Here is a 27,291-nt window from a genome sequence, read left to right as displayed (position 1 = left end):
AGTTTAATATGAATAAAATTTAATTTTGAGATACATTTTGAAAGCAGTTCGAACTTCATATTTCTATGATTTATTTTGCTGATATTATTGATTTTATTATTTATTCTAGTTAAACAGAATTATTTATCGTTGAAATTATTAATGTAGCTCATGAAAAAAATGAATGATATTTAAGGCCTCAATGACAAAAATATTTAAAATATATACATGATCAGAAGTATTAATAAAAAATATATTACTTATATCCAATATAAATATATTAATAATTAGAATATGTAAGACTACAACTTAAGTTGGAAAGTAAGGAATCTTTGTACCTTTAAAATCTTAATAACTTCAAGTTTTGAAGGAAACATTGTTAAAAAGTAGTGGTAATTGTAATTAAAATGTTTGAGGGAATCAAGTTTCAAATCAAATAATTTGAGGCAATCATTTGGTAGCAAGCTAATGACACGAATGATAAATGAGAAAATGGATTTAATATTATTTAATATAATGTATATCTTTATTTAAATTGAACCAAACATCATATATACATTTATACAGTCCAATCATTTATTTGTTGCTTAATCTTGAAAGCTTTTTTCTCGCAGCATTCAGCCCCTAATAATATTATTTTAAATTTTAAATTTAAAGGAGCTTTTGAATTAAATAGTTAATTATATTATTGCAAAACTTATTTCTAAAATAAACAGATTATAAGCTATTGAAATCTTTAAACAAACGTACTGTACTCATGACGCACAGTTGGAGGAAATGCACTTTTTTCATTCAAAAATGTTCAGAGCCTTCAATTTTCTTGCGATTTTCAATTTTTCGGTTTTAAATTAAAGATCATTGAATTCTATAGATCTTGACTTTCCGAAATTTTGTGTCCTCTATTTTTTTATTAATAATTTTTCCAGTCAAAGTATGAACAAAGTCTTATTATCGGTGAAAATTTTTTTTTGCTAAAAGTGCTTCCCATTAATGTAGAAATGACATTTAGTAACCAAAATAATTTAATAATTTATAATAACCACTGTGATAAACAATTTTTGTTTCAAAATATTAGAATTTGAGATTTTTCAAATTATAATTTCCTTCAATGGCCAGAACGACTTCAGGTATTTCTTAAAATAATCAATATTTAATAATATTTGATAAAATATAACAATTAAAATTTTTTTAAACAAATTAGATAAACAAATTTAAAATGTTTGCCCTTCCGCATAGAAAATTTTCTTTGCACTGGAAATGTTTTAAGTTATTGGATGAATGGCTGCTAATCACAAAAATATTATAAGTGTTAACAATAACCACTGTTATTAGCAATTCTTGTGACAACATATTTAAACTTAAGGTTTTATCAAATTAAAATTTTTTTTGATGGCCAAGTCTGTGGGTTATTGTCAAAAGATTTTGTATTGAGTGAATCTTAGCATGCAGCTTTATGATTTGTTTCCTATCTATTACGATTGAAAACCCGACTTTTTCCAAGTGAAACTGCCAAAATTGGGACATTTTTTTATGTAAATTGTTTATAAACATGTAAGTTGTTATATTCCACTAAATATGATCAAAGATAAATTGTTTAGGAATATCCGTAGATATTGTAGCGATTAAAGAAAATGAAATTGTTGATAAAACCTTACATTTGAATATTTTGTCACGAGAATTATTTATAACAATGGTTATTGTTAACTTCTCAAATATTTTTGTGACTAGCAGTTATTCGCCCAACAGCTTAAATTATTTCCAGTGTAAAAAAAAGAAATTCTATGCAAAAGGATCAAAATTTTGAATTTCTTTACCTAATGTATTTACAAAAATTTAAATTGTTATATTTTATCAAATTTTATTAAATATTTATTGTTTTAGGGAATACCTGAATTATTTCTGGCGCTTGAAGGAAATAATTTGAAAAATCTTAAATTATAATATTTTGCAACGAATAATTGTTTATAACAATAGTTATTATAAACTTTTAAATTATTTATGTTATTAAATGTCATTCCTACATTAATGTGAAGCACTTTTAGCACCAAAAAATGTTATCGATAATAAGACTATTTGTTAATTTGTTTATCAAATTTGTTTGCAACAAATAAATAGAATGATAAACAAATTATTTGTATTTTATGATTCCCTAAACATTAATATGAGACATTATAAAGTTTTCCTGATCAGTTATCAAAGCGTAAAAAATTGTTATGTACACAATTTCAGTTTTTGCATGCTTTGAGTAGAAAAATTATTAATAAACAAATAGAGAAGACAAAAGTTCAGAGAGTCAAGCTGAACGAAAAAAGTGAATTTCCTCCTACTGTCCGGCGTGAGTACGGTACGTTTGTTTATAGAGTTTAATAGTTTACAGTCTATTCATTTTAGAGATGAGGTTTGCAATAATATAATTAACTCTTTAATTCAAAATCTGCTTTTAATAAAAATTTTTTAATACAAATATTAGGGGTTGAATGTAGCGAGAAAAAAGCTTTCAAGATTAAGCAACAAATAAATGATTGCACTGTATAAATGTAAATATGATATTCGGTTCAATTTAAATAAATATATACATTATATTAAATAATATTAAATCCACATTCTCAGTTATTAGTCTTTTCATTGACTTTTTACCAAATTATTCCCTCAATATACAATATACGTCATATATTTTTTATTAATTCTTCTGATTATGTATATGTTTTAAATATTTTTGTCATTGAGGTCTTCAATATTATTAATTTTTTTATTAGCTACATTAATAATTTTAACAAAAAAAAAAAATATATTTTTTTAACTCCAACATAAATAAAATCAATAATATGAGCAAAATAAATCACAAAAATATAAAATTCGAACTGCTTTCAAAATGTATCTCAAAATTAAATTTTATTCATATTAAACTACATATTTTCATGACTTTTTCTTTTTTTAAATAATTAATAATAGACTTATTTTTTCATCTATTTTTGTTGTTTATTTGCAAACAGCATCAAGTTTTTAATTATTTTTGCTTTTTATTAATACAATTCAATGAAAAAGACAGACCTACTTTTTGTGGCGCCATCTGTTGGATTAGTTTAACCGACAATTCCCCTCCGGATCGTAAGAAAACAGAAAAGTGGGGGTGATGCATGGGGCTGGGTTTAATTTAGACATTATCAAATTTATAATGATAATCTATTTGGATGGCCGAGTTCATTTTGAATTGCTCTAAGTTGGAATTTTCCTATTTCTAAACAAAGTTCCTCTGTCAATCCAGTTTAATTTGGACATATCAACTCTAATATTGTCAGATTACCGAGTAAATTTTTAACTGGTTTCAGTTTGGCTGTCGAAATACATTTTTTCAGAACAAGCACAAAGTCTATGCGTCAAATCGGTTTAATTTGGACATTATTCGGATTTCAGAGTTTATTTTGAACTAGTTTCGGCATGAAGGTATAACGAGTGGCTACCGACATTTTATTTCGACTCAACAGAAATTTGTAATTTTACAACAAAGTTAAAACCTTTTGTTGCTAAACTTTTCCGTGATACCATTTCTTCTAAGACTTTCAAATTCATTAAAAAGGTCATAAGTTAATGTAATAACTAACTAAAAATAATTTTCAGTGGGTAAGAGAAACAAAAAAATGGTTAATAATGTTATCAGCAAATTAATTAATAAAAGTCATTTTTCAGTAATTCGCAATGATAAGCTAATCTTAACCCATAGCTTTTGTATAAAGTATCACAGATAATGATGTGCACTTACAATTAACGAAGAATAGCTAATTATTGCCATTTATTCAAACCATTTTTATAAACAAATGCACATTTAGACCATTTTTTGATGAAAAGGATTGTTTTTTTTTTGCGGAATCATCTTGAAATGTCTTGTCAAATACACATTGTGGTCATATTATTTATAGTGACCAAACAATGTTAATTTTTTTTTAACAATCTTTATAAACAAATACACATTTTAACCATTTTTTTGCATGAATAGAATTGATTTTTTTTTGCAGAATCAACTTAAAATGTCTTGCTGAAGACACTTTGCGGTCATATTTTTCATAATGACAAAAAAATGTTCATTTTTCAAACAATCTTTATAATTAAATGCACATTTTAACAATTTTTTCATGAATGGTATTGATTTTTGTGTGGAATCAACTTGAAATGCTTTGCCGCAGAAACCTTGCGATCATATTCTTCGTAGTGGCCAAAAAGTGTGAATTATTCAAACAATTTTTATAAAGAAATGTTAATTTTGTCCATTATTTCATGAATAGGATTGATTTTTTGGCGGAATTAATTTGAAATTTCGTGAAAAAGACTCTTTGCTATCATATTTCAATGTGGAGATTCTATTGTTTATCCGATATTAGTAACAATATGAAATACATCATTCAGAAAAACTTTTGCGTTTTACAAAAGATAAAAGACTGAGAACAAATATGTGTGCCTCATTGAATGGAATTTTAGCTACAGATGATCAAACCCCACAAATATTGCAGGGAGAAGATGCTTTCTGTCCAGTAAGAATATTACACACCTTTCCATCAATCATCGTACGATTCAATTCAAAGCTGATATTAACACTCATTCCACTGAAATCAGTGGAATAGGTACGATTTTTTTCCAGCTGCTTTATGTGACAGATGTATTCTTTCTTCACAAAAGAATCAGTTTCTTTAAGAAAATTCAATTTAATTGTCCTATAGAAATTGACAGATGAAGGAGTTTCCTTTGTTCAAATAATCCTGACCTTTTCAGGGCCACACGATATATAAAGTTCGATTGAGGAACCTCCCCGTTTTGCATATCAGGTCACTATATCAAATATGATAGCAAGGATTCTATTGCAAGGAATTTCGTATTATTTCCGCAAAAAATCAATCCTACTCATAAAAAAATGGTTAAAATGTGCATTTGTTTATAAATATTGCTAAAAAAGTAACATTCTTTGGCCACTATAAAAAATATCACCGCAAGGTGTGTTTGGCAAGACATTTGAAGTTAATTGTGTCAAAAAAATCAATCCTATTCATGCAAAAATGGCTAAAATGTGCATTTGTTCATCAAAATTGTTTAAAAAATTAACATTTTTTGTTTAATATGAAAAATATGGTAACAAGGAGTATTTTGCTCTTATCTTTTTCTTGATAAGTCCATGTCTCGCTACCGTATAGTACAGTCGGTACAAATATAGAATTATGTATTGCCATTTTAGCTTTATTTGATATATTTTTACTTCTGATAAGGGGACCTGCTCTACCAATAACCTTCCTACCTTCATTTATTCGTTTATCTAATTCCTCATCTATCTTTCCGTGCCTAGTAAATAAGCTACCGAGGTATACGAACTTATCAAGTTGATTCCGCAAAAAATCAATCATTTTCATCAAAAAATGGTCTAAATGTGAATTTGTTTATAAAAATTGTTTGAATATTTGGCAATAATTAGCTATTCTTAGTTAATTGTAAGCGCAAATCATTATCTGTGATACTTTATACAAAAGCTATGGGTTAAGATTTGCTTATCATTGCGATTCACTAAAAAATGACTTTTTTTAATTAACTTGTTGATAACATTATTAACAATTTTTTTATTACTCTTACCCACTGAAAATTATTTTTATTTAGTTATTACATAAAATTATGATATTTTTAATGAATTTGAAAGTCTTAGAAGAAATGGTATCACTGAAAAGTTTAGCAGCAAAAGGTTTTAACTTTGTTGTTACATAACAAATTTCTGTTAATTCGAAACAAAATGTAGGCAGCCACTCGTTATACTTGCAAGCCTGACGGGTATTTCTAAAAAAAAAAAGATCAAAATCCCGTGAGAATTGCACTGTCGGTCGATTTGTGTCCACAAATGACACACTCTGCTGCGGCAGCGCAACCATCTACATATATAAATGCTTCAAATCCTGATTTTGTGCGCTAAAAAAAGAACAGAAGAATCAATTGATTATTTACTGATTGAGTTGTCCGAAATATAAGTAACTCAGTCGGGAAATGTCATTCTGATAGTTCCGATTAAAAACAAAGAAAAATAATTAAACGAAATTTGTCTGAATCGGTGGTGGCTTTGGGATGATCGACTGAAATGATTAAATTTATGAAACTGATTAAAAATGCTACATACCGATAGATCGCAATTCGCATGAATCGGCATTCTTAAATTCTCCGATTTAAATATTTTACATGAAATCGATTCTTTTTTACTGGGTGGAAGCAGTACTCAATATTACTTATCATTATTTTATTTTTAATCTATATTTTTATGCTCTTGGCAACATTTTTTATCCTCATTACAAAAAATTTCAAATTGCTTTTAAATGGTGTCTATTTCATCCACTTCATGATTTCTTGACTTCATTTTTCTGCTGCATTTTTGTGTTGTTAGGATCCACGTGCTTGGGTTATTAACCACTGCTTTTCACGTAACTTCTCATGATAGGAGTATGGTACTTAGTAAGATCAATAAATATCTCGGAGGAAATCGAGAAACCGATGAATTTTGTTTCCAGTTTTGATACTTTGATGTTTACAACAAGCACTTCGAATGTTGTACAATTTAAAGGTCTGCATCAACAAATTACAGTATTATCCGATTCAGACGAAGACAAGGAAAATGCTTGTGTCAAGTACAATAAAAATTCCATCTTTACACATAAAATTTACACTGTAAGTTATATGTTCTACTCTTTTTTTATATTACTTTGAAACTCATTTATTTTATAGTTTATGCAACTAGAAAAAATTTCCCAAAAGTTTGTTCTCAGCGGGGTTCTTTTATCGCTAGGTTCTCTCTCTTTTTTTTTAATTTACAAGAAATAACTTTATAGTTAAATTTTTCATCGGTATTAAAATTTTTATTTATTCTGAAATTAATTTCTTAAATTTGAGTATATCTACTGTAAAATAATAATAATAATAATAATAATTCATATTTTGCGTTTTTTACATCACATCAAAGGTGGTTATTTCATGGCAAATTGAATGAAAAATTGTTTTTTACTTTTTCGGGGAAAATTTATCGTATCGGATCCAGAAGTACCGAGGATTAACCAAATTTAATATGGCGTAACACCCATAATTTAAAAACTTTCAACAAATCTTTGGGCACCAAATGTCTCTTATATTTGGCTATTGGAATGGTTAAAAAGGCATTTTAATTTGTGCATAAAAGTGTTTTTACAATTTTTGTTTGGAGTTTAAAGTAATTATTGCATACTGAAAATAAATCTTGTTCGAAAACAAAGTGTTCCAGATTGAATTTACGTCTTATACAGTAAGAAATACATTTTGCGACAACAATATATTTTCACAAAAAAAAAAACAGATTATTGTACTATTTATTGTAAATTATAATACATCATAAGCTGAAATGAACTTCTTTCGAAGCAAAAAAAAACTCAAAGTAAATTTTTATAGTTTATACTTGAAATATTTACTATATAAAAAATTTGACCTTATTTCAATTCCAATCGTCTTATTATTAATATGCTTTTCATAATATGTATCAAATGTTTTGTTACGCATATTAATTAAAGTTCATTTAAGCTATTATTGTATTGAAACTTACTTGGCATAGACAATTTACTTTTTTTTAAAACACATTTTGCATTAGAAATGTGTTTTTCTACTGTAATGGAAATTCTATCTGAAACGCTTTGTTTTGTAAAAATACTTATTTGAACTAATTAATAATTGTTTTAAACTCCTTAACAAAATCTTTAATAAACTTATACTAAAAGTAAAATTCTTTTTTTTTTTTTAATTCTATACCTATTATTTCCAGTAATGATTTTTGGCACCATAGGACGAAACGGTCGATCACTGTTCCCGATAGCACTACAATTTCCCTATGAGTTTCATTAAAATTAAACTAAAATTTGTAGAATCTGTTATTCTTCACGAATTTAAAATAAATTTCGTTTACTAGATCGTTTCAAATCAAAGAAAAATTCTCAGTGCAATACGTAACTAATGCAACTTTATAATTTTTAGGACAGAGCCAATGCAACCGCAGACAATTGTACCATATCGGTAATCAAACAGTCGTTTTTTTCACTACGAGAGCGTTAATTAATTACGTGAAAGACAAAATAATACAATTGAGAAAGACAAAAATGTAATCAATGGAAATTTGAGAATGTTTTCAATATGATATTCGAGTTTTTGTTCCTTTGCGTAAATTATAAACATTCCTAATCAACTTTAACTTTTAAAACGCTCAATTATTTAACCAATAATCCCTTTATATAGGTTGCCGGAAATTCTAATGGGGTCAATGTCGAATGCAATTTTGAGGTACGTACTTTTAAGAATGCTGGATATTGCGTTGTGATTAATGTCCTCGACGAAAGGTGCAAAAAGAAGACAGGATGGAATGCGCCCATCCATACAGCCCCCCTTCCGTGTGTCTGGGTTCAAAGTAAGTCTTCAGAAATAAATGTTCATCTATTTTTAAATTTGCCACCTATGAATATTAGTTTAAGTAAAACCGAGTATTACAGCATATTTTCAACAACTTCTTAATATTGTTGTACGCGATTAACTTTAGGAATTACAACTTAAAATACTAATGACGTCGTCAAAAAAGTGTTATCAAACTACGGAAATACGTTCATTTCGTTTGAAAAAAATAAACATATTTCATCGGCCACTGAGGAGTCAATTTGAGCTTGTTTGGTTTCGCGTTGAGTAGAGCTGAGCTCAAAATTTGTTATTTTTTATTGTTATTTATTTGTCGTTTATTTGTTATTGTTTTACGAAAATCAACTTTTTAAATACTTCTTTCAGTATTTTGGATAAAAAAATGAATGTAATAACCAATTTCAAGTTTTTTTCATTGAGTATAAATGAAAAGTCTATAATTGTATTTTACAGCTGGGAGGCTTCAAAACCTTGTTCCTATTTTCACCGTCCTTTACTGCATTCTCTATTTCAATTACATTACGAATATTTCATTATAGAAATTTACATAAGAAAATATTTCTCCCCCCATCCCTAACTGTAGGTAATTGATGTTTTCTAGAAATAATAAGATATGGGTCTTGAAACTAATGGCAATTTATTATACTTAAGATAATAAATGATTTGCAGGATAAAAAATTAATCTTAAAAATTCAATGATTTTTCCTTGGCCAATAAAATCCAAATGCCAGCATTTTAATCTTGTAATATTTTTACATTTTATCTTTTGCAAACGGAATAATACAATGTTTCAAAAACAAATTAGACATTGGTTAATGTATTTATTTTAGATTTAAAAAAAACTGTTTTTATTATATTTTTTTTGAGTGGTTATAATCGTAAATAAGTTTTATTTTTTGTTTCGATCTCAGTGAGAGTGAATGACTGTCAATTAGCAAGCTAATTGACAGGCATCTGCATTAAAAATTGAAAATTGACACACTGCTTTATAATAAAATTACTTTTGTACGATAAAATATTACTTCAAGAAAATACTTGAGTCTTCTACAAAATAATGAAATAATCTACAAATAATTAAATTTTCAAGCAAAAAAAAAGAAATTTAATGTATTTTATAATTAATTTCTAAAACAAAAAGACGAATTTGCAACAAATAAATATTTTTGAGGTATCAAAGAAAAAAAAGTTTACCTAAATTGTAGAACCTTAAAGTCAGAAGATGAATGTTCTGTGCAAATATTTAATTTTAAACCAGAAAATAGGAATTTTAAGCAAAACAATTTATTTTTAACAAAATAAGTTAAATTTTCAACCAGAGATAAACTTTTATTCAGAAAAAAAATAATAAATAAAAAAAAAGTTTAACTTTCACCAATGTAGTTGAATTTTCGATTAAAAAAGATCAGTTAAAAAAAAGTTAAACTTTAACCAATGAGATGAAGTATAAACTAAAAATATGAAGCTTTAACAGAAAAATTATTTCTTAACTAACTCTCAACTAACTCTTTCTTGAATCCTCAAGCAAAAAAGATTCATTTTCAACTAAACAGTTGCATTTTTATCAAAGAAAGATGGAATTTCTACAAAAACAGATGAATTTTCTAAGCAAGAACACAAATTTTGAAACAAAAAATTCGAATTTTTATTTAGAAAAAAGATTACAGTTTGACTTTTCAACATCAAAATATTAGTTTTAAATAAGAAGTAAGTTTTCTGCGAAGATACTTGAATTTTCAAACCAAAAAGACGAATTTTCAACAAAACAGATGATTTTTCCAATCAATGAAACAAATGTAAAAAATAATTAGTTGAATTTCCATTCAAAAAAAGTTTCAATTTATTTTTCAACACCAAAATATGAGTTATACTCAAAAGGTAAATTTTCAACAAAAAAGGATGAATTCAACAAAACCACAACTTAAAAAAAAGAAATATAAATGCAAGGTAAATAAATTTCAAACAAGAATATTATGTTAACTTTTTCAATTATGAAATTCTTCAGTTTGCAATGCTCATATATTTAATTTAGATAAGATATGTAATCTTTTGATTAAAAAATGTTCAATTTTAGGTCTTCATTTTTAAGCGTGCATTTTCAATTTCAAGATCATTAAAGTGTGGCTTTGAATACTTAAATAATTAAAAATTACAAGGATTTGGAATAGAAAGTTTGTGACAACAACGTTTTGAGTTTATCAACTGTAAATATAAGTTAATGAATTATTTTTAAAATTGTACTGTACTTCGAGTAATACCTAACAATTGAACAATATTGATTTTACAAGACGACTCTGAATCTATTCAAAATTAAACAATTTGCAGATGTTAACGTACAAAATTGAACAGATTCAATTCCAAAGCCTTAGCAGTTGTAAACAAATATTGATGTCCGATTAAAATTTATAAACTATTTTCAATTTTCAAATAATATTACCTTAATAGATTCATAATGAAACAGTTTTTTTCAATTTGTCACTTGTTTATTAAAAAAAGAACGATTTTTTAATATTTAACAATAATTGACTGTTCATTTCAAATGATCAATTATAAATTAAATATTAAAGCTAAACAATTTGAAACTGAATTGTTTGAAATAGAGCCTAGAATCGCAAAAATTGTAGAGTGCTACATTTCAATTTGGAACTGTAAAATTGTAATTTGTCCATTGTTCAGCATGGTGTGCCAAAAATACTCCAAATGATTACATTAATTGGTACTGGCACTTGAACTTTTTTTGTGGCATTACGAATAAATTTAAAAAAAAAAACAATTTTGTCATTATTGGGCAAGTTGATAAAAAAATTTTAAAATGTTAAATTTAAAATTTTGTTTGGATAATATTTACGGAAATAAATAATCTTATACCAACAATTAAAGGTGATAATATTTTTAAAAATGACGAAAAATTCAATTTTGGTATTACAATTTTGTTACGGACCATAAAACCTTAGTTATTTTTACACAAGATTCGTAAAAATCTATTTACAGGATCCGTAAAAAATTGAAAACAATTTTGTTTAAAACATAAAAATACGTACGTACAAAAAAATGTATTTTTTTCTATACACAACAAATTTGAAATTCTTTAATCGACTTGCACAATGGTTAAAACAATTTAATTGTGCAGTTTGACGATAATCAATTTAAAATGTTTAATTGAAAAGTGTTCTGTTTTGATTATTTTGAATGAATACATTGTCAGCTTTAAAAGTTCGAATTTTTTAATTTCTAGCGATGTAGACAATTTTTCCGAACCGTGGAGAAATCGTAAAGTGAATGGGAATTTTTTTCTTTCATTGTAGTGGGCGCACTGAATTAATAGAAGCCAGTAATTTTCTATTTTTTAATCTATTTCTGATAATCGTATCAGTTAATTTTCAAAACTTGAATTAATCAATTAACATTTTAAAAAATATAGGCAAAAAAAAAAGAAATGTGTAAAAATGATTTAAAAAAATGAAAATTGTCTAATTACCTACAAAATTGAAAAGTTCAGCAACATTCTAAGTCAAGTTCGAACGCTTTTGGTTAAAATTTGAAATAATTCAATTCTTAACATTATTTTTAAATCAGTTCAATTTGAAACAAAAACAATTATCAAAATTTAAACATTTTGAATTTAAAGTTAAGTTTAAATGCACGTTAAATACGAACAATTAATTTCAAAATAACGTACTTAGCTAATTTTAAACTGGTTTGTAGTTCTAAAACTAAAAATGGAAAAATTGTGGTTTAAAATTTAAAATTGTATAATGTTAAACTATTAATATTATCTATTATATTTTTCATGATTCTCAATGTAGAAATAAATCTGTCATTTAACTGGTGTCCTACCGTTAAAACAGAGATAGCATATTTATTATATCGAATTTTCAAATTTTTCAGTAATATTATAGATTTAAAAAAATTTTTTGTCACATTTAGTGAACTTCTTCGTCAAGTTAATATCAAACGAGTATAAACTTAAAAAAAGTCTGGAAATTTTACAGAAAAAACATGAATAAATTTGCAGAATTACTGAAATTTCTGTAAACTCTATAGAAAATTCTGTAAGTTTTACAGAAAAGGTATGCTATTCCTAGTTTAACGGAAATTCCTGTAAATCTTCATAATAGTTTTCCGTTCTGCATTTCGTAAACTATGAAGAATAATATTATAATATTAAACTTAATTTATTTTCAGACTGTATCAGTGTTACGACAAATCATTCAGATGTCGTTTACGGTGGTAATTTACCACAACACGAAAATATCATTACCTCTGAATTTCTATGCCTCCCACTTGTTACCATTACTTTACTGGTATTTTTAGCTACAGTAGGAAGCATATTTTGCATCTGTAGATTGCGTTCAAGGAATTCTAAATGCAACTCCAGTACGTGTTCCATAGATTTGAAAGAGGAAGTAGACTCAAAATGTCTTGAAGTCGAAGAGTTCAAATACCAAGACGATTTGAAGAAGGAAAAAGCAAATGTAAAAGACATCGTTCTACTGTACACTAAAGAATCTAAGACTTTTATGAAGACGATGTCTGATTTTCGAAATGCCTTGGAGCGATGCGTCAAATGCCATGTAATTAAATTTTCAGAACATAAAATCCTCCTGACTGTCTTAATATCACATTTTTTATTAAGAAAAATTTGTTCTAGGTATATGATTGGCATGCGCCAGAAGAATGGGATAATGTGGCTACTGTTGGTGGGTACGAGTGGGTTGCAAAACTTCTCAGAAAAGACTGCCGCGTTGTTTGGATAGATACTGCTAAAGCGAGATCGTTATTCGCATCACAATACATTTTAATTAATACCAAATTCGCCCGAAATGCGAAAGCGGAAAAGTTTGCCGATTTTCGCGATAGCGTTTTTCCAGCCGTTGTTGACTTGGCCAAACGAAGTTTACAGCATATGATGATGCAGTACTCGAAGCATTACGTTGTAAGGTTAGTGGACTTATCGTTTCATTTTATGAATTACAGGGGTCAGAGTCACGCCACTATTGACACTTCTTTTGAACGATGCTGCTATTTTGCTACTATTTTCAACCACAAACTTCCACCAGTACCACTTTTTTCTATTGCATGGTCGCTAATGCCATTATTTCTTCACTGTACCTTTAAAAATATTTTCCAACCTTTTTCGCTGATTGGCTAAAATAAAAATTTTAACAGCTCAACTGCATACATGTATACCGGAAAATAGTACGAAATTGTCGATTCTTTTAAGGCAAATATTTCAAAATAGTACAATTTTAAGTTGGTAAAACTTATTGGCTGAAGATTTTAAAGTCAAAAACTTCCGCATTCGAATAATTTCAAATTGAATGATTAAAAAGTGAACAAACTCGTATTTCAATTGTACTCTGTTTCAAAGCATGATTTAGACATGCAAGCCTTAATTGACAATATATTTTTAATTGAATATCGTTCAAAACTTAATTGTATGAAATTGAAAGAGTTTTAAAATCAGCAATTTGATTTAATTACATTCAAAGGTATAAAATATATAATTGGAAACGTTTAAAATAAAAAAGCTTACAGTTGATAATATGAAAAATTTCGAAATTCTCGTCTTTATATAGCCGAAAACTCGATCACAAACATAGTTCGCTTCTTGAACGCAAGGAGAACGATGTCAGATTTCGAGAATGCAATGGATGCTACTGTTTTTAAAAATATATGTCACTATTTACATTACTTTTTACCACCGAAGTGAGTTAGAGCTCTGGAATTATAAAAAGTATAATTTTCTGATATTATAATTTTATTTTTGTTGCCAGGATCGAAGGGTTTGGGAATCTGGATGAAACAAGCGATCCATTTGCTGATATTTCGCCTCATGTTCGATACATCATACCCCATCATCTTCGAGAGCTGTGCTTTCATCTGTAAGTTTTGGTTTCTTTAATTTTACCAGGTTAACCTACACCCATCGCAATTTTCTTTGGATCCATATTCCTCCCAGTAAAAGGTCCTCACCAAACTTTTAGTATGCTAAAGTAATAAAATGCAATTTTTAGCCATTCTCGAAAAAAATAGCTTTAAAAATTCCACGCACATTATAGGGACAGCGATGCGAGATTCTTTCAACCCCCGGTCAGATCAGGGCATTTTTTCATTGAATTGAATGAAAGATATGAAAATCTATAAAAAAAACTTTTCTTGAAGTGATAGTGGTAAAGATTAAAAACAACAATTATTTCCCCTATTTATTATTTACCCTATTTTCAAGATTTGGTTCCTATGGGTACCCTATTTGAGTCAGTCACTTTGAAAAAAATAGCAAAAATCAGAGGATTTCTGCAAGAAGTGACTGTAAAAAATAATCAGTGTTACTACACAGTCACTATTAGTCATTTTTTAAATGAAAAAATCACGTTAGTCACTTTTCATTCAACAAATTACCTTATGGCTTAATCACTATTCATTTCAGGCCTCTACTATTTTTGAATGTTCTTGAATTCTTTGAAATATTCCAGTGTATTTTTAAAGATTCCAAAATTTTTAAAATAAATTTCAATAATTTGAATGAATTTTTAAGATTTTAGTGTATTTTTAAAATTTCTAAGGCATTTTCAGGAGCTTTTAATTTAATATATTTTAGGGAATTTCAAAATTAATTTTAAAGCATTTGTAATATTTGAGTACGTATGAGGTTTTGAAATCTTTAAAAATACTTCACATTATTTTATAAGTTTTCTGATGATTCCAATTTTTCATGAATTTTAAAACTCGCAATCTATTTCAGTACATTTTTCTGGATTTCAGCAAATATCGTCATAGAATTTTACCGGATTTTATAATGTTTTAGTGGATTTTAAAGAATTGATTCATGAGAAGTGAGGTATTTTGTAGGGTTTTAAAGGTTTGAAGAGATTTGGAATTAAACCTGAATTATTATTAATTTATTTTTAAATTCTTTGGAATTCTCTTGGATTTTATTAATTCACTTTTTTTTACTCACGTACTTCAGAAAAATTTCAAGCATGTTTAAAGGATTTGAAATATTTTAGCTTATCTTAAAAGATTCAAAAAAAATTTTAATTGATTTCAGTGATATAATGGGATTTAAAAGGATTGGAAATATTTGAGGGTATTATAAAAAATTCCCAGACGTTTTACAAGGGCTTTCAAATTATATAAGAGGATTCGAAATACTTGAGGAAATTTTGAAAGATTCCTAGATTTTTGTTCATTTATTTCAATATTTTGAAGGTGGTTCTAAGACTGAAATATTTTATGGTATTTTGAAAGATTTGAAGACAGTTTTAAGAGATTTTAGAAATTTCAAGGAATTGTCAAGGGTTTTAATAATTATAAGGGATTTTAATATTTTAATCGAGTTTAAAGAATTTTGCACCAGACTTCAGCTGAATTCTTCTAAATTAACCCAATTCTACTCAATTCAATTTTTTAGATATTTTTGAATTGCTTTGAATTTACTTGATTGCTTTTTAAATTTAGCTTGCTTTTTTTATGAATTTCATTTAATTCTTCTCATTTCCTTTAAATTTCTGTAAATTGACACAAAATTTATTACAATCCATTACATTTTTTTTATTCTTAAAATTGTTTCAATTCATTTGAATTAAACTTGAATTGTTTGTAGTCATTAGTCACTTCTTGTGGTAGAAATTAGTAGGGTTTCAAAGATTTTAAGAGATTTGCATTTTTTTGAATTCACCCTAAATTCTTTGAAATTCTCTTAAATTTTGTTAATATACTGAAGTCTATTAACTTAGTCTTGAATTCTTAAGCATTTCATCAAATTCTTTGAATTTCCTTGCATTTTTCTAAACTTATTTCAAAGTTACTGAATTAAATGAAGTCTTTTAATATTTTAAAATTATTTTCAATTCCTTTGATTTTTTAAAATTCAACTTGCATTTTTATGAATTTCACCGAACTCTTCGCTTTTATCTTAAATTTCTCTAAATTAATTCCAATTTTACGGAAATAATGGAAAATATTTGATTTTTAAAATTGTTTCCAATTCATTTGAATTATTTTGAATGTAAGTTGAATCATTTTGAAATCTTATGAATTTATCCTGAATTTGTTACCCATAGAGCACGAAAAAAGTACCTACCATATGCGCGTGACAAAAAGTACCCTTTGGTCCCTATATTTTATCCCCTTGGGATTGTCAGGCTTGTTTGAATCAGAATCGAAATTAGGAAAAAATGCGGGCGCCCTAGGCGTGATCAAACTTGCGAGCGAAGCGATCTGTGCGTGACAATAATGTACTGCGCAGCTACCAGATGTTTGAAAAACGTTTTTCTTGAAAATGGTTGAAAAGCGCATCTCATTACTTAAGAAAGCATCTTATAAGTTTGATAATGAGCTATTTCTGGGAGAAGTATGCACCAAATCAAATTCTGATGAATATATTCGCCTTTTTCTAAATGTAGGTCAAAAATATGAGTTTTAAGTTTGAGTGGGGGGAGATAATGGGACCTATACTTAGTGAATTAATTGGGACCTATACTTAGTGAATTAATTGGGACTATATACTCATATTTCGATACTAACCGAAAAATAGGTGGATTTCAAATTCCAAGAAAAAATATAACATATGTGGTTAGGCGCCATTCATTATTTACGCAAGGATGATTTTAGCCGTTTTCACCCCCCCCCCCCTCCGTGTAAGGACATATAATATCTCATAGACTTCCTGTCTCCTTCTTACGTAAGATTTTACACATGTAAGATTTTGAAAACTCAATTTAAAATAAAAAATTTTTAAATAAGAATATGTAAATAAAATTGTACATTAAAAATGAAACAATAGACCTAATAGTTAGTGGACCGTCTAAATAGAGATTTTTTGTAGTTTTTGAAACTGCCCTTTAATTTTCTGTGTGATTTTTGGTCTCTGACATATTGCTGTATTACGGGCATTTTGTCTTCGGATGAAATGTCGATTAACCGGCAACCTCGAGGCTTATCGAACGCTTTGCTCTGGACAATATAAAATATTACGGAAGAATAAGTATATGTTAAGATTTATTTTTCTCGAAAAATGGTTTTTCCTAAATTCTAAATTAAAACATGCCTCTATGACTCGTTTTTCAACGTACATAGATCATTTTGGGCGTAAAATGTCGTAAATTTATCCGGCTATATGCCTCTATACCTATCTATCTCCATACCAGCCATAAGGGCTCTTTTTATGCGGATGCCCACATTTATTTTCCTTTTAAGAACTTAAAGAACAAGGAAAACCGAATATAAATAATTAAGAAAAGTTTATTCAAGTTAAATTTTTCTATCATCAAAAGGTATAATTTTTTAATTATTGCGGAAAAATAAGGCATCGCTGATTCCTGATTGAGGAAATTAGAGATTTTCAAGGAGAGAGTTGGGACACGTGGGCGTCGTTTCTGATTGGTAGGGCTAACCGGAATATGAATTCCCTCTTAGCGCGCATTAAAAAAAAATAACAAATATTTTATAATAAATTTTTGTATGACTGTTTTAAAGCATCGAAAATTCAACTTACGGTATTCTGAAATATTTCTGTTTAAATAAAAAAGATGTTATTGTGATTAAGAAGTTTTTAAATGCTCTATAATATAGATTTAGAATTAGAGTATTTATCCCATTTAATTGTCAAAGAAAATTTGCTTGACCGGTCCCTGGTTAGCAAACCAGGATTGGCTAGAACAATTTTTTCTAGAGGGTGACGTGTCGAGATCGCATATTTTAGATAGGGTTTTCGATAACTGTTAAAAAATATTGGTTTTCTCATTACTGTACTCTTCAAATTTTTCTTGTAACATGCTGCAATTTTTAGAATTTTATTTAAAAATATATAATATAAAATACATGCGAATACGACATTAAAATTATTTAAAAAAAAAATAAATTTTGTTTACATTTCTTTTTCATAAATGAAAAAACTTGTCTTTTTTAATTTTCGTTTTAGAAACTAAGAAGACAACTTTATATTAATTTCATTAATTTCAAAAGTCTCTTATAATCAGAGAGCGGACGAGCGTAGTCTGAAGTTGCGCACGGAGCGTAACCTCGACTCCCTCGTTGCGGAGAACCGTCGCATGGGGGAAGTGGTGGGAGAGCCGTGTGAACATTTGAATGACTGTAGCTGTGATGAGCAGACAGCACTGTGAGTAGAATGAAAAGAAAATAGAGCGCCAAATGATACGTTGTCATCAATGCAAATACAGGGTGGCCGCTGGACCTGGAAATCGGGAAATTACATTTTTCACCGGTAATTTTACAATTTTTTAGAAAATAAATCTGTCCAGCTTTGATTTCAACCGCTTTTTAAATAATTAGCTAAATTTATATATTTTTCAATTATGATATCATTCAGTTTAGAATGCGTAATTCAAAAATCTTTCCCTTTAAAAATGTTCAATTTTAATTTTTAAGCATATATTTTTATTTAAAGAATTTTAAAATGCAGTTTAAAAAAATTAAAGATGAGAAATATTTGAAATAGATGGTTTAGGATTAAAAAAAAATTATAGTCGTTACAATTTGAATATAAAATAATTAATAATTTTTAAATTGAATTGTACTTTTAGTATCAAAAAGTAAATAATCATTTATTTTAAAAGACGATTCGGAATCATTATTAGTTAAACGAATGTAAACAGTCCATTTAAACTTTATAAACTTTTTTTAATTTAAAATAAATTTAAAGTTATATATTTGTAATTAAAGGCTTTAATTAAATTTCAAATATTGTTTAAGTTTAAAATATTACATTTTTAAACCATTCTATTTGAAATTTTTTAATCAAGAAAAATAACAACTATTTAATATTTAGAAGTTTTGAAAAAATTCAAACCAAATTAAATATCTGGAATGATTTCAAATAATTTCGAAGGTTTTTAAAAATTGTGAAGGGCTTTAAAAGAATAAAATACATTTCCTTAAGATTCATAGGAAAATTGAACATGATTTTTTATTTTGAAAAATTAATTCAAGAGAATGCTTAAAAAGGTTCAGAAAGATTTACGAAACTATGAAAAATGAATGTGAAAAATTTTAAGCATTTTTTTCAATCTGGCATAATTCTTTAAAAAGATTAAGGAAAAATGCGAATCATTTTAAAAGAAATTTAGAAGTTCTTAAAAAGTTTGGAAAATAATTTAAACTTTGAAAAACGTAAAACAACATTCAGATTTTTCAAGATTTTGTAATAAAATGTTAAACGGTTTTAAGGATTTTTAAAGCATTTGAAATAGAAATAATTTAACTTTTAATTTAAGAAGTGTTCAGTTGATAAAAAAATATAATTGTTCAATTTCTAATGTTTCTAGCTTAAAATTCCCTAAAATAGTATAATTTTGAAATTTTTTAAATTCATTGATTGTTTAATTTAGAGCATTAAAAATGATAACGTGGATTTATATTTTTTGGTCTGAAAAAATGTATGAAATTCCTGGTCAATAAATAAATTAATTAAAACGACAACTCTGAAATAAAATAAAACGGTGCCGAAAAAACATTCCAATTAAATGTCAGATAAAAATGTTTTAGCAGCCATTGTTGAAATTCAATTTATTGAGGGTTAAAGGATTTAAGAACTTCTAAATATCTTTTAAAATTATTCGCATTTTTCCTCAATATTTTTAAAGAATTATACCAAATTTTAAAAAAATACTCACAATCTTTCATAATCTTTTTTCATAGTTTCGTAAATCTTTCTAAATATTTTGAAGATTCTCTTAAATTAATTTTTTTAAATAAAAATCATTATCAATCTTCTTACGAATTTTAAAAGGAAATGTGTTTTATTCTTTTGAAGTCCTTCAAAATTCTTGATTAACAAATCAAATTATTTAAAAATGTGTAATGAAAATTGTAACGTTCAAAGTTTAGTTTTTTGTTTATTTTTGTGTATTTCATTTGTAATTGCGGATTTCAAACTAACAGACAGATATTTCTAAATATTAGATAATTTTTATTTTTCTTAATTAAAAAATTATAAATTGACTGGTTTACAAATTGAATATTTTAAACTGAAACAATAATTAAAATTTAATTAAAGCCTTTGATTACGAATATATTATTTTATAGTTATTTTAAAATTAAAAATAGTTCATAAACTTTCAATCGGGTGTTTACATTTCTTTAATTAATAAGACTTTCAAATTTGAACAGTTTAATTTTTAAAGTTTAAAGCTGTAAATTTTAAAAATATGAACTGATTCCGAATCATCTTGTAAAATAAACTATTATTTACTTTTTAATACTTAAAGTACAGTTCAAGTTAAAAATTATGAATTAATTTATATTCAAATTTTATCGACTAAAATTTTTTTGTTCCTAAACCATCTATGTCAAACATTTCTAATTTTCAATTTTTTAGCCTATAAAACTGCATTTTAAAATTCTTTAAATAAAAAGGTAGGCTTAAAAATTGAAATAGTTTGAATTTTTTCAAAACTTCTAAATATTAAATAATTCTTATTTTTCTTGATTAAAAAATTTCATATAGAATGGTTTAAAAATGTAATATTTTAAACTTAAACAATATTTGAAATTTAATTAAAGCCTTTAATTACAAATATATAACTTTAAATTTATTTTAAAATTAAAAAAAGTTTATAAAGTTTAAATGGACTGTTTACATTCGTTTCACTAATAATGATTTCGAATCGTCTTTTAAAATAAATGATTATTTACTTTTTGATACTAAAAGTACAATTCAATTTCAAAATTATTAATTATTTTATATTCAAATTTTAACGACTATAAATTTAAAAAAAATTCTAAACCATCTATTTCAAATATTTCTCATCTTTAATTTTTTTAAACTACATATTAAAATTCTTTAAATAAAAATATACGCTTAAAAATTAAAATAGAACATTTTTAAAGTGAAAGATTTTCGAATTACGCATTTTAAACTGAATGATATCATAATTGAAAAATATAAACATTTAGCTAATTATTTAAAACACGGTTGAAATCAAAGCTGGACAGATTTCTTTTCTAAAAATTTGTAAAATTCCCGGTCAAAAAATGTCATTTTCCGATTTCCAGGTCCAGCGGCCACCCTGTACTTGCATTGATGAAAACGTATCATTTATCGATTTATTTTATTTTGATTCTACTCAGTGCTGTCTGCTCATCGCAGCCACAAAAATTCAAATGTTCGCAAAGGCTCTCCCACCACTTCCCCCCATGCGACGGTTCTCCGCAACGAGGGAGTCGAGGCTACGGTCCGTGCGCAACTTCAGACGACGCTCGTCTGCTCTCTGCTTATAATTAAGTTTTGATTGTAAAAGTAATTTTGTGATGCTTAATGCATTTCGAGGGATAGACCACTCAAATTTTAAGTTTGCACTGGATTTTAAGATTTCAGAGTTATCAAAAATTGCAAAAGATTTTAAAAGATGTTTGTAGATTTCAAAAGTTTTCACAATGATTTCAAACGATTTCAAAATACTTCACAAAGAATTCAAAGATTTCAGAGATTTAACGAATACTTGTACACCAGATTTTAATAGCGAATAAACACTCTTTGAATTTTTTGGAAATTCTGTTGGAAATTCCCAAAACATTTCAATAAAACTCATAAAATATATCTGTAGATTTGTTTCTGGACCCGAAAATAAAGTTTTGTAATTTTGTTTAGTACTATTAAAACCTCAAAATGCTTTTCAATAACATAATTAATTTGAAGGAGTGTTTTTTTATACAGATCGATGCAACTATTATCACCAGAAGAAGAAATACAATCAGAGGAAACGCGCTTGCGCCAGAATTTAATTATCAATGAAGGAAACCAAGATGACCTCAGTTTGTATAAAATATATTAAGTCTCTTTAAGTACAATCTTTTGCAACTGTGTTCTGAACTGACTATAGACAACAGGCACTTGAAAAAAAGGGTATCGAACTACCATCCTCTCGTGTTTCGATTTACATACTAGTTATTTCCAGTAATTATAATATGTCATTAATCTTTAAATCAGCGAGTACCTAATAATTACTATTGTACAGATTTGCAAGTATTTGAATATGTTAACCATGGCCGAATGACTTTGTTATTTTCTTGTGGATGAGCTACTAGCATAGCACACTTAAAAGAATATGGGTTTTCCTAAGTTGTAAATACTATGATACTTTAATAATTAATTATCGCCATCAAACCAAATCTTTTCTTTAATTTCATATAATTCAGAAAACACATTTTTGAAATTGATCTCAAGATAAACATCGAATTATTTCCTTTTCCGTGATTCATCCAATATATTAGGGACAGAATATTCTGCAAGTTCTCTATTTAGTTTTATTTGGTTTAGTAGATCGCCTTGAGTTTCTTTGATTTTCTTTTTTTCCTAATGTTTGTGCTTTTCGGCGTCACATTTTTCTTTCCTAACTGGATTCATTCTACTGGGGACCAAAAGTTCCCTGTTTTGTAACGTTCCTGTCGGAACAAAATCGAGGGTGAAACAATATTTTAGGGAATCGACAATTTTGAGAAAATGATTATGAGGTCCCTACCTGCGCTTGTTTGTGGATAATTGGACCTGAACGTCTTTTGAGCCAAGGTGGGATTTATCTTCTTCTCCATTTTAGAAATAATCGAATAGATCCCTCGTTTATGATGCGTAAATATATCGACGTCGTTGTAACGGTTAAGTCTGAGAATAAATGGTTCCAGTTAAGATTCAGAATGATATTTGGGAAGATTTCCGTTTTAACTACGAAATAATTGGAAAATGAAAAAAAGGATCTCAAATTTGGACGCCATACTTTCAAATAGTGTCTGTATGTTTAGACGTCTGCATTCAAATTAAAAAAAAAAAAACGATAATAAAAAAAGAGGAAAGAAAAAGAAGGCAACCCTTAAATCTTCTTCCTCCTTTGATAAATTTGATTTGTTTGTTATTAAATTTGAATCTTGAATGCCGCAGAAGAATCTGTTTAGTTTTTTTTTTTAAGTTTTACTCGATAAGCTTAAGATGATGTTTACCCAATTTTATCGTTAGACTCGTTCTTTTTCTAATTTCCAAGAATTTCATATCTTAATTTTAATATTGAACATCTAAGAGGAATTTAAATTTTGATTAATTCTGAATTTAATTTCTTAAATTTTAAGGTCCCTGCTGACCTATACTGTTGTCCAGCTTTTCTTAAAGCGGCTTCAATGCTTTCAAGCCATGCTTGTTGGTGGCCAATGACGGAACCTGGTCGACAAATTCTCATCCATCCTATTGCTTCTCTTGCAGACATTCTGTAGTGTTTCATTAAGTAGGCTGCTATCAAAGTTCCTGTTCTGCCCAATCCAGCCTAAAATATATTTAAATATATGGTAACGATTTTAAGAATTAAGGGTTTCGGTTCATAAGCACTAATTACGAAAAAATTGTCCAGGCCAGTCAAAAAGCTTACAATATTTGCAATTTTGACTTTTACGATTTCGGACAGTTATTAATAAGGATTGAGAAAAAAATTCGGAAATTATGAGTGAATTTTGTATTGTTTACACATCATTATTTTCTTTGTAATATTTGTGAAAAACTTTCAATTTTTATCACGGACTTGAGTGAAACATTAATTCCTTTTCGTTACTGCCAGTAAAACAAAATAATGTTTATCCAATCATTAATGTATTTTCAGGTATTATCTAATTTCGTCCAAATTTAGGGATAGCAGATCAAAGTTGAGTAAAAAATCATTTTTTTATGGATAACGAAATGAAACGAAACTTTCGGTTTGCCCCCTGCTTTTTTTCGATAAGTTCGCCAAAGTTATATTAAAATTAATTTTGTTATTTTTAGCATAAAAGTTATGATTTTATTTTTAAAAATAAGTTGAAAAACTCTTCTAATTTCTTTTTGGCGTTTGATACAAACTTGACAAAACAATTTTTATTCACTGTTGGTTTTCTAAACTGACATAAAAAAAACTCTGCCAGCTGGGCGAACACATTATCATTGCGCACAATGATAATCACACGATCGACAACTGAAATTTAGTAATTGTGAACTTTCTTTTTTTTAAACACATTCGTCTTTAACGAACACCTACTAATCACATGTCTCATGGGAAAAAAATCGGCCCGCTTTGCGGGCATATTCTCATTGCGCACGTCTCGCTTCATTTGCAAGTTTGAGCGCGCCTAGGGCGCGCGACTGTTGGTTCTCGCGCTTCGCGCTCGACGCTGCATTTGTCTCGCCCTTTGCGCTCGGTCTTTGTATTTGACCCACATTTGTGCACAGACCTATTAAGGTTAACGAACCAAGCATCGACAAATGTAATTTGGTGATTGTGAATTCTCCTTTGTAAAAGCTTCTTCGGCTTTAACGAACACATTCTCATCACGTATCTCGTGCTTCGCACTTGATTTTGTCCAAAATGTTAACTTTTCTATATTATGTTTAACACTTCTGTATCAAACTTATAATACATTTATTCAGATTATTTAGCGATAGACAGTTTTCACATAAAACTAATGCCTTCTCATTATGATGAGAATGTAATAATACATCATTTTTGTGCGACAAAAATTTGAATTTTAGGTTTTTTAACAAAATTCAAAAAGTTGTTATAATAATCGTGTAGGTCTTTAAAAACTAATGTTTTTCTTTTGTTGACTTTTTTTCATGTGATGAGTTGAATGACATAGAATAGTCATTTTTGTTTTTATTATTATTTTTTTCAAGTTTGGAAACGCTCTCTGGTCATTTTATTGTTATCAAAAAAAGGCATCAAGATAAATTGTCCATATTTTTGTGCACAATAAACAGCACTATATGAAAATCTCAAATTTTAAAAAAGTGGTCTTAAAATTTTGTTAAATGCTCCAAATTATTGCATTTTTATTTAAAATAGCTGGCTAAAGAAATCGTATTTTCTTTTCTTATCCTTATAAAGTGTGTCAAAGGGAAATTCAATAAAATAATTAATTCAAATGTTACCGTGTTTACAGACTAGAACGGTAACGACGATAATGACAAGGCCGACAGACAGACGTCATCGTAATAACGGTTTCTTTGGGATTTTTTGTGCGATTAAAAGATGAATTTTCGATTTTTTTTTTTAAATTCTAAAACCTGTTATGATGACCTTGTAAGTTTTTCAAAAAGTAACGTTTTCTTTTTCTTGCCTTTTTTATATCGTGCGTTGATTGGTTTAGAATTTTCATTTTGAATTTTGAAAAAAGCCATAACTGTGATAATTTTCTTGTTATCAAAAAAATCCATCAAGATAAATTGTTAACATTTTCGTGTGCTATAAATAGCCTTACATGGAATTTTAAAATCCTTGGCCCTTAAACCTGTGTGCCAAAGCCCAATTCGATTCAATTAGTCGGTCCAAAGACATGCAGTATACATACGACAACGACAGACAGATACCAACCTGAAAACTTTTTGTTCCTTCTGAGGAAATCTTAAAACGTCGATATTTTATGGAATCCGCGAAAGTCATTTTTCGTATGAAACCAATACCTTCTCATTATGGTGTGAATGTAAAAAGCGCGTGCCCTATCAAAGAAATGTGAAAATCAAATTTTTAGATCTTATTTAGGCAAACCATTTTGTTATTATACATTTTACTGTACCGAGTACCGTCTTCCACACATTTAGTTAGTTTATTTTTTCGTAACTTGTGTCGAAAAGTGATTCATTATGAATTTGTAGTTTTTTCCAGTGCGTGTAATTTTAGCTTTTTCATTTTTTTCGTATCTTGCAGAGTTTAACCAAAAAATGGAATTTGTGGAATTTTTATTTTTCTTGGTAGGATCAAATTCGGAATGTTCAACTTTTCCATCAAATTAAAAAGGTTGTTATCATAATCCTGTAGGGCGTTCAAAAAACATAGTTTTTCTTCTTTTGACTTTTTTTCATATCATGTGTTGTTTGGCTTAAAATGTTCATTTTAGATTTTTCTTTGGATTTTGAAAATGCCCCAACTCTGATGATTTTATAGTTATAGAAAACAGTCATAGAGATAAATTGTTTGAGTTTTTGATTACTATGAACAACCGTACATAGAATTTTTAAATCTTGAAAAAATGTGGTTTCAAAAATTTTTGGTACGATCAAATTTGGAAATTTCATCTTTTCGACCAAATTAAAAAAATTGTTATCATGATCTTGTAGGGATATCGAAAAGCAACGTTTGTCTTCTTTTGATTTTTTTTCGTATCATGTGTTGTTTGGCTTAAAATGTTCATTTTAATTTGTTTTTTTGGATTTTGAAAATGATCTAACTCTGGTAATTTTTTATTTTTCAAAAAAAGTCATTGGGATAAATTGTTCAACTTTTTGAATACTATAAATAACAGTACAGAGAATTTTGGAAATTTCAAAAAAGTGGTCTAAAAAATATTCAAAATGGCTGGCTAACGAACTTGACCTTTAGTTTATGACACTAAACGAGTGTGCCAAAGGGCAATCTAATAGATTATTTTTTTCGAAAGTTATCGTGTTCACAGACAGACATACATACAAACATACAGACAGACACACAGACAGACTAGGCAAACAATTTTGTCATTAATTTTGATCTATAAAAGTTACAGATAATCCAGGTTCCCCTCGGGGTCCCCTATAGATTTAGAAAACTGTGCTCAAAATAAAATGTAAAGGCTATAACGGAAATTCAGATAATTAATTCTAATATTAAAAGAGATTATTAAAAACAAATTCTTTGTGTTCAAAATTTACCATTTGAATATAATTTTTAATTCATTATTTTATTTATTATTATATTTATATTTATCATTATATTTAGTTCTCTCGCTCAAAAATTCATTTTATGTACATGATACAATATAATCCTAAAACTGAACATACGAGGGTAGTTCAATAAGTCCTTAGAATGACCAACAGATGGCGCGCGAATCGCTCCAAATCATCTGTTTTCAGTCAGCACCACTCCCGACTAG

General features: G+C 27.6%; 2 protein-coding genes across 6 annotated transcripts in view; one reads left to right on the top strand and one right to left on the bottom strand.

Annotated features, from left to right (window-relative positions):
- LOC117170327 overlaps nt 1-22,543 on the top strand; it is a 30,007-nt gene extending 7,464 nt beyond the window's left edge. For 3 of the 4 annotated variants that reach the window (XM_033357038.1, XM_033357039.1, XM_033357040.1), the window contains 7 exons: nt 6,507-6,663; nt 7,990-8,028; nt 8,248-8,416; nt 12,601-12,989; nt 13,067-13,356; nt 14,193-14,300; nt 22,094-22,543. In XM_033357038.1, coding sequence (XP_033212929.1) covers nt 6,507-6,663; nt 7,990-8,028; nt 8,248-8,416; nt 12,601-12,989; nt 13,067-13,356; nt 14,193-14,300; nt 22,094-22,211 — 1,270 coding nt within the window. In that variant the 3' untranslated portion in view covers nt 22,212-22,543. The remainder of the gene's footprint in view (nt 1-6,506; nt 6,664-7,989; nt 8,029-8,247; nt 8,417-12,600; nt 12,990-13,066; nt 13,357-14,192; nt 14,301-22,093) is intronic. The other variant, XM_033357041.1, reaches the window with a different exon arrangement.
- Nucleotides 22,535-27,291, bottom strand: part of LOC117170328 (dual specificity protein phosphatase CDC14A-like) — a 7,463-nt gene continuing 2,706 nt past the window's right edge. For both annotated transcript variants that reach the window (XM_033357043.1, XM_033357042.1), the window contains exons 7-9: nt 23,509-23,687; nt 22,899-23,038; nt 22,535-22,821 (exon numbers count right to left, since the gene is read on the bottom strand). In XM_033357043.1, the coding sequence (XP_033212934.1) occupies nt 22,733-22,821; nt 22,899-23,038; nt 23,509-23,687 (408 nt within the window). In that variant the 3' untranslated portion in view covers nt 22,535-22,732. The remainder of the gene's footprint in view (nt 22,822-22,898; nt 23,039-23,508; nt 23,688-27,291) is intronic.

The sequence above is a fragment of the Belonocnema kinseyi genome, chromosome 3 (assembly GCF_010883055.1).
Source record: "Belonocnema kinseyi isolate 2016_QV_RU_SX_M_011 chromosome 3, B_treatae_v1, whole genome shotgun sequence".
Classification (NCBI taxonomy): domain Eukaryota; kingdom Metazoa; phylum Arthropoda; class Insecta; order Hymenoptera; family Cynipidae; genus Belonocnema; species Belonocnema kinseyi.
This window is presented reverse-complemented; position numbering and strand designations above follow the sequence as displayed.